This window comes from Micropterus dolomieu, linkage group LG13, assembly GCF_021292245.1.
Source record: "Micropterus dolomieu isolate WLL.071019.BEF.003 ecotype Adirondacks linkage group LG13, ASM2129224v1, whole genome shotgun sequence".
NCBI classification, from domain to species: Eukaryota; Metazoa; Chordata; class Actinopteri; order Centrarchiformes; family Centrarchidae; genus Micropterus; species Micropterus dolomieu.
Window position 1 is genome coordinate 3,023,228 of NC_060162.1, and position 10,503 is coordinate 3,033,730.

The 10,503-nt window shown below is 36.6% G+C and overlaps 1 protein-coding gene across 2 annotated transcripts in view; it reads left to right on the forward strand.

The window, feature by feature from the left end:
• The window catches only part of LOC123981640 (metal transporter CNNM4), a 39,553-nt gene extending 29,833 nt beyond the window's left edge, over positions 1 to 9,720 (forward strand). For both annotated transcript variants that reach the window (XM_046066641.1, XM_046066640.1), the window contains one exon: positions 2,187 to 9,720. In XM_046066641.1, coding sequence (XP_045922597.1) covers positions 2,187 to 2,726 — 540 coding nt within the window. In that variant the 3' untranslated portion in view covers positions 2,727 to 9,720. The remainder of the gene's footprint in view (positions 1 to 2,186) is intronic.
• Positions 9,721 to 10,503: the final 783 nt, after the last annotated feature.

The window sequence follows — 10,503 nt, forward strand, 5'->3', positions numbered from 1 at the left end:
ATATACAGTGAAATTATTTTAACTACTTTATATACAGTGAAATTATTTTAACTACTTTATATAAAGTGAAATTATTTTAACTATAATACAGTCTGCTAGTTTCACTACTTTATATAAAGTGAAATTATTTTAACTATAATACAGTCTGCTAGTTTCACTACTTTATATACAGTTAAATTATTTTAACTACTTTATATACAGAGAAATTATTTTAACTATAATACAGTCTGCTAGTTTCACTACTTTATATACAGTGAAATTATTTTAACTACTTTTTATAAAGTGAAATTATTTTAACTAATAAAGTCTGCTAGTTTCACTACTTTATATACAGTTAAATTATTTTAACTATAATACAGTCCGCTAGTTTCACTATTTTATATACAGTTAAATTATTTTAACTACTTTATATACAGTGAAATTATTTTAACTACTTTATATACAGTGAAATTATTTTAACTATAATACAGTCCGCTAGTTTCACTACATTATATACAGTTAAATTATTTTCACTACTTTATATACAGTGAAATTATTTTAACTATAATACAGTCCGCTAGTTTCACTACTTTATATACAGTGAAATTATTTTAACTACTTTATATACAGTGAAATTATTTTAACTACTTTATATACAGTGAAATTATTTTAACTACTTTATATAAAGTGAAATTATTTTAACTATAATACAGTCTGCTAGTTTCACTACTTTATATAAAGTGAAATTATTTTAACTATAATACAGTCTGCTAGTTTCACTACTTTATATACAGTTAAATTATTTTAACTACTTTATATACAGAGAAATTATTTTAACTATAATACAGTCTGCTAGTTTCACTACTTTATATACAGTGAAATTATTTTAACTACTTTTTATAAAGTGAAATTATTTTAACTAATAAAGTCTGCTAGTTTCACTACTTTATATACAGTGAAATTATTTTAACTATAATACAGTCTGCTAGTTTCACTACTTTATATACAGTGAAATTATTTTAACTACATTATATACAGTTAAATTATTTTAACTACTTTATATACAGTGAAATTATTTTAACTATAATACAGTCCGCTAGTTTCACTACATTATATACAGTTAAATTATTTTCACTACTTTATATACAGTGAAATTATTTTAACTATAATACAGTCCGCTAGTTTCACTACTTTATATACAGTTAAATTATTTTAACTACATTATATACAGGTAAATTATTTTAACTACATTATATACAGTTAAATTATTTTAATTATAATACAGTCCGCTAGTTTCACTAGTTTCACTACTTTATATACAGTGAAATTATTGGGGGGTTTTCAGGAAATTATTGAAATTATGTAAATTATTGGTTAAGTATTGGTTACATCTCTTATCCATCTGCCATCCTTACTTTTTCGAATGAGCGTTCAACGAAGCTGCGTAGTATCTTCAACTTCAGAACTGTCAGAGTCTCTGCACACTTTCACCATACACAACTATGAGAGCTCACATATGCATATTTGCATTGCAGTAATGAATTATATTTGTTGTATAAGCATGTAAAAGGATTTTTGCGGCTGTATGAGATAAAACGGACAGGTCTTGCCTACCTTACCGTAAATAAATTAAAAAAGATGTGGTAATAATGTTGATATGCGGCTCGCTGGTAAGAATTCAATAATGTGTGACCATCAACATTGACGCTGTTACTCCCAATTTCTACTTTCAGTTTTATTTCCCAGTCTCTTATTAGCTTTAAGAATGAATGTATTGCACATTTTCTCTTTCAGAATAACCAGAACTAGTTTAATGTATATAATGTGCTCTAAAATTGATTATGTAAGTATTTAGAATTTGTAATCACCTAGGGAAGGAAAGTTACAAAATGCATTTTATCAGAATTGTGAGGAGCTCATAATGGTTACGCAACTAACCAGTGTAATCTGTGAGGGTTTTAGTGAAACTAAGAGCTCACAACATAGGGGTTAAAGATCAACACCTAGAATTTGAACACTAAGGCATCATAACCAATTAATAAAAGCTTGTTCATGGGGAGCAGGGTAATCGATGTGTTGATTGACAGCGAGATAGACCAATCAGCCTCATTGAAGCAGTGGGTGGGAGGCCGCGGTTCTGCTAGGACTGATAAAACTCTCATTTACCGTCACTGTATGTCTCATCAGTGTTGTTTTGTTCTACTCAGATTACTCGTGCTCAGTACCAGAACGGTCTCCTGGCGTCCAGGCTAGACAGCACGCCGCAGTCTCCAGAGGGCAGTCGCACTCGCCTGGACACATCCGTCTCCTTGCCTCCTGTGTCGCCTCCGGGGATCCGTGCTCCAGTGCCGCTGGCCACGCCTCCTGCAAAGCGCCAGCCGGCTAAAACTCAGCTTTCACCGAGCAACCGCGCCGCTCTGCCCCAAGCCACCTCCTCCAGCCGCAGACCGAGCCAATCTCTGCCCCAAGCCCCTCCCCCTCCGAGCAACCACACCCCACTCTCCCAAACCTCTCCGTCCTCCGTGAGTACAGCGACGTGCACCTTCAACCCCCACCAAACTATGACCTCCTCCAAGTCTCAGCAGTCCCCGTCCTCTGCTGGCCTGGAGAACGGGCCGGGAGAGACCACCACTCTGCTCAGTGAGCAGCAGAACTGCGTGGGCCCCCGCCGGCCCAGCCACACCCAGGCGCACCCCCACCCACACGTTCACACCATCACTCACGCTCACACTGAAAGCACCATCTAACTGAAGTCCCTGCGGGGCGACTAAACTACCTGTGCAATCGCTCACATACCGCACACTCGCACTACTTCCTGTTTCCTGTGTGCTTGTTGTCTCCTGAACTATTCTGTTGACGTCCCTCCTGCATGTTCCCCTCCGAACACTGACAAAGATCAACTACAAAGATGGCCGAGGCACAGGGAACACTAGTGAGTATGAGACGGGGTTGTGTATGTGTGCTCTTAAAGGATCAGTCCACCCAGATTACAAATAGACATTTTAGTTACCTCCAGTGGAATCTAGCCTTGCAGATGGTTTTGGGATATCTGCCTCTGAGATTTATGCTTTCAGCGAGTCCAGATCCACAGCTGTACCCATGAAAGTAGGGCTGAACAATTAATGAAAATCTTTTCTAAATCGCAATAAGGCCTAATGCAATTTTGAAATCGCAATTTTGTTAAAGGTGATACATGTGTCAAATACCATTTTAAATTAAATATCGTCGTGCTGCAGGATGTCCTGGCCTATCTTACATCTTACTCTACAGACTTAAACAAAAATCTTTGTTTGGGACAGATCCATGCAAAAATCACACCATAATTTATATATTTTTATATATATTCTATATTTTTTAAATTAAAATGACAATAATTATGTAAATTATCATTCCCTCCAGCATTGCAAATATATAATCGCTTATTAGATTTTTGAAAATCGTTCAGCCCTGCATGAAAGCCAACGTCAGCTGATGTCAGCTAGGCCATTTCGGCCCTTTTCGTGTATTTGCAGATATCTCAAAACCTGTACAAAATACTGAAACGATTTGCAAGTTGTGGGGTGGGGGCTGTTATTTATGTGCACAGACCTTTTTAAGTGATTCCTGGTCAGACATTAATAGAAAACTCACATTCCCACCTGCTTTTTCCAAATCAGCGCTGCTACACAGGTTACTCTTTAGTTTTTTTTTTATTTAGTTTGCCTGTCAATTTCCATTTATTTTTCCAAAGAGTGAAACATCCAAAAGCTTTTAAAAGTTAACGGTGAAGGTCTTTTTTAAAGAAATATGATTTAGTTAGGCCTTGTTATGGAACAGCAGTTGGTTTGAGAGGGTTCTTTGGAGATGAGACGGCCTTTGATTGTGACAGATTGTGCCTCCGTCTGTGCTGAGCTGTCTGTGAGTCAGTTCAACTACCAGCAAACGGACCAGAGTCACTGTTCTGAGTGAAACTTAAACAACCATATCAGTGATTTTGCATGTTTTTGCCCATTCAGTACAAATCATAAAAACTTTGCCTTGCTACTGACTATTTTTGCAAACAATGCTGCAGTTTTCTAGATTTTAAAACAAAAACTCTACTTATTTTAAAGTATTTTTAAAATAATATATGCTATTCCATTTTATTATCAATTAATAATTCAACATTTAAACACATAAGGAAATATAAATATTAATTGGCTAATAAATCATCTTTTAAATTATATTTTTAGTTTATTGATGCACAATTGAATGCAAATACAATTAATGAAGTAATAATAGCTTTTTGCATTTATGAATTTTTTAACTGATAATAACTCAGTTCTGTAAAAAGAAATTAATCAGGTCACTGATTGATATACCCTACATTAACTGAAACCAGTAGCTGGCTGAAAAGTGAAAATAGAATAGTCCACAGTGATATAAAATAGGCAAAAATTAAGAGGCTAAATCTCGCAAAAACACTAGTATGGTCCTTTAAGTGAATATTACTACTGATGTGAAGATGGGTGTCTTCCTGGCCTACCTCTTGACCAAGGCAATGTGTTTAAAATTAGAGTGAAAATATTTATTTTATGCAATACTAATTTATATATATTTGACATTTAATTTGTTGTTTTTTTTTTAATATTATAGAGATTTTATTTATTTTTTGGGATTTCTTTGGTTCTTGAAAACACTGCAGTTTGCGTTGAGGGATGAGCTGCACACATCAGATGACCCTGAAGTGCACAGACACTGTTTATTGTGAACGGCTTTCAGTTTGCATCTCCACTAAATATTTCCTCACTGTTACGGGAGCTCGTTGTGACACCAGCTCCTTCGCAATGTCAAGACACAAAGAGATGACCAAGCTGGAAGACGTTGCAACATGTTGGACTAATGTCAGAAGTCTTGGTTGGAAGTGACACTGTGCTTTTTTTATTTATTTTCCTCTGTGTTATTGTATGTCTGAGCACACAATGCAATTTGGGTTTACTCTAACATAAAAGTAGTTTAATGCGTATAGTTTTCAGTAGCAGGTATGGTCACAGGTTTAATGAGGGAATGACTACATATTCTCTGCACACGCTCTCTTATTACAGAGAATGAGTTTGATAACATACTGACCAAACTCTTTCTTTCAGAGGCTCTGGACTGTTTCGGTTCTTAGTCATGAGTCAATGTCTTTTATTTATAAGTAAATCAGCTGTTCATTTATGTGTTCTTCTGCTCTTATATAATTGAGCTGTTGTTTTTAAGAAATAGTTTGACATTTTGGGAAATGTACGTATTCACTTTCTTGCTGAGAGTTAGCTGAGAAGATTGATACCTGTCATGCCTGCTAAATATGAAGCTAGGCAGTTAGCTTAGCTTAGCATGAAGACTGGAAGCAGCTAGCCTGACTCCCTACACTTCTTTGTTTGATCTGTACGGAAGCCCTTAGCGGCCATCGATTCAAAAAAATTTTTTACTCCATTTTCCTTTGATAACAGGATAATTTTCTTGTGATCTAGAAATAACAAACCATAGCTGAACAGGTGTGTCGGCAGGTGCGTTTCTTTACGATAATTTCCAAGTAATTGTTAGTGTCACTGATTAGCTCAATTGGTAGAGTGTAGACTTCCGCTCTCAGCAACTTTTTTTTTTTTTCTTTCTTGTTTTTTATTATCCTCTTTGTTATGAAGAGATTCAGTGGGATCCAATCACACAATTCCCGACAGCTATTTCAAAGGTTCTGAAATAGCTGTCAGTAAATGTGAAACCGGCTTCATGAGAACTTCATAAGAAGAGGGTTGTGAAAAAGATTAAAAAGGAAAAAAAAGTTGGTCTTCCATGAGGATCAAATCTACCATTCCAAGGGTATGAGTCCTGTGCTCTACCAATTGAGCTAATAATAATAATAATCCTTATTTGTAGAGCACTTTCAAAAACAAGTTACAAAGAGCTAAGCAGTGACACTGATATTCCTACTGAAATTACCATTAAAACACTGTGTTAAACACTGTGTCGTCATCTCGAGATCACGAGAAATTATCCATTATCACGAGAAAACAACATTCGTTATATGAAGATCTCGATAATTATCTTGTTATCACGGCAAAATATAGTGTAACATTTTTTGAAAGGATGAGTTGTTAGGGCTTCCGTAGATCTGTACACAAATAGAAGTGTATAAACCAAAGTTTGTGGTTTCAGGGGGGGGAGTTATGTTTCTGGAACTATTTCTTGATGAACAACAGTTATTGCAGCGACTGTGTGCAGCTTCCTAAATTCTTTTCAGGTTTGGTACCCCTGTTTCCTGTACAAACAAAAACTAAAACCTGTGGTAACCTTTGCTCATGATGACAGTACAAATAGACTCATCACAGTTGCATTTTCTCTAACGTGGGCTAATTTAAACCTGAGGCTACAGAAATCCTGGCCTAGCTTTAAGGAATATTTCAACATTTTGGGAAATACACTTGTATTCTTGCAAAGACTTGGATGAGAAGATTGACAACACTCTGTCTTAAATATGTTATATATGATACTATAGTCAGGAGACAGTTTAGCTTAGCATAAAACGTGGAAACGGAATTAGTTAGCCTGGCTCTGTCCAGAGTTTTCAAATCTTCCTACAGGTACAAACACCAAAGTGTTTAATGACCAAGTTACCAAAGTAATCTTCAGAAAATCTTGATGATTTTACACTTAAGAAATTGTACAGCTCTAACAAACTATATCTATTGTACTTTTTCGTGAGCTTTTGGGCCATAATTTTAACCTTTTGGAACAGCGCTAGGCTCGCTGTTTCCTCTGCTAACCACCTCTCGGCTGTGGCTTCATATATAACGGACGGATATGAGAGTGGAATTGATTTCTGCTCTCTCCAAGAGAAGCAAGTATTTCCCAAAAATATCATGCTACTGTTGTGTTTCACACTTGTATTTGTAAACCTTTGCAGCTTTCCCAGGGTGTAAGGTAGGGTATGAGATTCTGGAGAAATCCAATACCATGAAGCAAGTTATGTAACTAACGTTAGCTCGTTTGCGAGTCAGGAAAGGTGATGAGATATTTGCTCTATTAGACAAAAAGACGTGTATTGGATTAGAATCCCATATCCCACCTTTATGATTGACACTTGATTATTGAAAACACTCACAGCACAATAACTTGATGAAATTTAACGGACAACAAACATTCCACAGCACGTCTTCACACTGATTCACACTTGTGATGTTAACCTTGTAAAATCCCAGGGCTAAATGTGTCGTGTGTGTGTGTCTGCATGACAATCCAAACCAGGGATTCATTCATATACATGGCAGTTAAATACATGTGAAGTACATTTCATTTTGTGTGTAAATGAAACTGTTCAACACAAAGCAGACATTGAGTTGGAGGAGGTTTGGGTTGTGTTCCTGTGGACTGATGACGCAGAGATAAAGAGATTAAAGTGAAGACGACTGTAGCAGCTCACTCCTCACTCTCTGTGGGTGACCGGCTGAGCTCAGGTGTTCAAGCTGCTAGCATGTAATCTACCTGTTTTATTTTTGACGCTGAAACCATTTAAGTGACTGTGAAGATAAATTATTTATTTATATGAAAAGAAGAAGGGGAAAAAAAAGAACTGTTGTATAAGCTAGCACTGTGAGTTATGTAGCGTTAAGCCTGAAAAAGTTAATATTCCAAAGCATTTGTCCTTTTGTGGGATGATTTTCCAAAGTGAGACGTTGAAGGTGGAGGCAAACTGGGCAACTGCCTCATGGGAGTGGCCCGCAAAAGCCCCAGGTGTCAGCTAGTTTTTGGGAATTTGCTTTATTTATACAAAAAAAAAAGGGTAACATTATACGATATGCTACACAAAATTGTGAGTAGTTGCTAAGGAATGACCAGATAATTAATTAATCATTAATAATCAAGGAGTTGATCATTAGATTATAAATACTTCATATATATCTGTGTAGACCTGTGTTGGCCTTTAGTGGTTACTGATTAACTCAGAATCAGCCAAAAGGGGAACAAAACTAGTAACGACTCATTAATCGCTCATTATTTAATCATTAGTTACTCCCCAAGCAAAGCAATACATTAAACTGAGTACTTACTAAGTAGTTAGACGCTCATTACTTCATGATTACCTGACCATCACTTGTTCTTTCATGTACCGCTTCCCTTGAGGGGGGGGGCAAAAAGGTTACGTAATGCTCAGATAATAATAAGAGTTAACTTAGCAACTACTCAATATAATGCTTAAGTGTTACCAAAAAATACAACCATAGATTTTATGCAGCAGGATGATCCAGATGAGGAAAAACCTGCTTGTTAAATGCAAATATATATAGTGGACATAGCCTTACCCTCTATTTAAAGAAGATTTAGACCTGCCTGCTGGTTCACATAGGTCTCAATTGGTCTTAGCTGGTTTCCAGTGAAGCCACTGGTTGGCTGTGTGACTACCGGTTTGTGTATTGGGAAATGTGCAAACAATTGTTCTACTTATTAATGTTGTATTTATTGTAAACATTGTATTTATTATTCGTTTTTTTTTTTTTTTTTTGGTGGTTGTTATAGACGCGCACCTGACCTGAAGGTGTCATTCTGTGAAACGGGCTTCCAGCTGTAAGACACAGCTTTTTATTGGGTTACTTTACCCACAAACACTGTGTTCAGTTCCCTGATTGCTGTTTGTGTTATATTAACTGTAAATACTGTACATGAAGACATGAAAGGGCCTTTGTGTGACGCTGAAAGTGATGTTGAAAATAGCTCTATTTATAATGAGAGATGTTCAGATGTTATTTTTTTGTTCCCATTGTTTTGATAGGAAGGCATTAAATAGCAATAAACTTGCAGAGTTGACCTCAAATAATAATGTACCCCTATCTTCTGTAGCTTCTTCTTTTTTTGATAACCAAAGCTCTCATCCAAAATCCCTGTCTCTCCTTTCCCATCCTTCCCTTTTCCTTTCATCCTTTGCCGTCTGTATCTCCCTCCCACACTTTTCACTCCTTTTCCTCATCTATTTTTCATCCTGCCCTTATCTCAACTCCTCTCCCGCCGCTCACAAATATTAAAATTCCTCTGGCTTTGCCTCCCGGTCCAATCTGCTAAACTGTTTTTCTTGTTCAGACCTTTTTCTATCATGGGACTGCAGCGGGGGAGCAGGGCTTATCAGCAACTCCTGTGGTGTTGTTTTTTAGCCCTGCGGCGGTGTGATGATTAGACCCGTACAAAGGTTAAATATTTTCTGGTTCTCTTGCCAGTGACTTTTTCACACTGTATCATTCACAAGCAAGTCGTTTGAGGTTTCATGAATGTGGAGCGATGCAGAAACAAAGGCAAGGAGAGTGAAGAGTAGTGCCTCACAACGTGTTCTTGCATCTCTTAAACTAGATTAAGGTTACGCTGTTTTTGCACACAGAGAGATCAGGCAGTATTTATCAAGGTTCTCAAGAGTTGCAGTGCAGATTTGAGATAATTCAAGGACCTGAAATACAAAAATATTTATAAGTCCTTGCAATTTAGTCTTGGAAATCAAAAAGAGTTTTCCTTTCCATGTCCCCAGGGTATGTAAAGTAGATACAGAGTACCTGTTTGGCAGGTTTTAATATTCCCTGCTGTTACACTATTGTGATTGTCTTTTCTTTTATTGCAATGGTTTAACAAAGACGAGAGGATGCACTTCAGAACGTGGATTGTGTGACTTAAAGCAATGTGTACATACTGTTTTATAACTACTGAACGGCATTTGAAGAAATCTAAGAGGTTAATAAACCTGAGATATATTTCTCTACAGAACATCTGTCTCCGTTTGATTCATATGTAAAGCTGACTGTGGATTCTCATTGCTGGAAATAAGTTTCCATTTGGTCATTTCACATTATTAACTGACGTGAGAAATGTTTACAGGACATGTAGGCGGATCCTTAACGTTTGTTATTAAGAAGAAGCTGGTTATTTTTGCATGGTAGGGGCAACAAGGAATTCACACACAAATTAAAAACTGCATTGTGCTAAAGGTGCAACTTACTTTTAAGGATAGGTTCCCGTTGTTTCAAGTCTGTTTTTAAAACAATACTCCCATGCCTGTGTGTACATTCATAGTGGTTGTGAAACGATGCAACTGCAATGGGAGACAAAAGGAGGATTAGCTCAGGGGTCAAAATAAATCTGTGTTTTAGTTCAAGTTCAACTATGTTGAGGCGGTTACTAAACAGTTTGATCAAAACTGACCTTTCACCGCAAAAACTGAGTAAGCAATAGCTCATTAGCTGTGTTGCATCACCTTCTTTGTCACAGTATAACCTAAGATATGGGACAGGAGTTGATAGTACAAATTTATGTCTTTAGTACACTGAATTTATTGTCCCATTAACAAATAAGCTAACCTGCTCAGAGCTCGAAAAAGAAGGCTTTTTCCCTGTTTGGTATCTATAAAATAGTGTACGATCCGGAGAACAAAATGTCAAGGGGCAGTAAATGGCACAGAAAAGAATAAATAGAAAGAAACTTGGCAAACTGTTGTGGCTGACCGGTGCTAGCGTGGTCTCAAATAGCTCGCACATTAGCTGCTATCTTGCC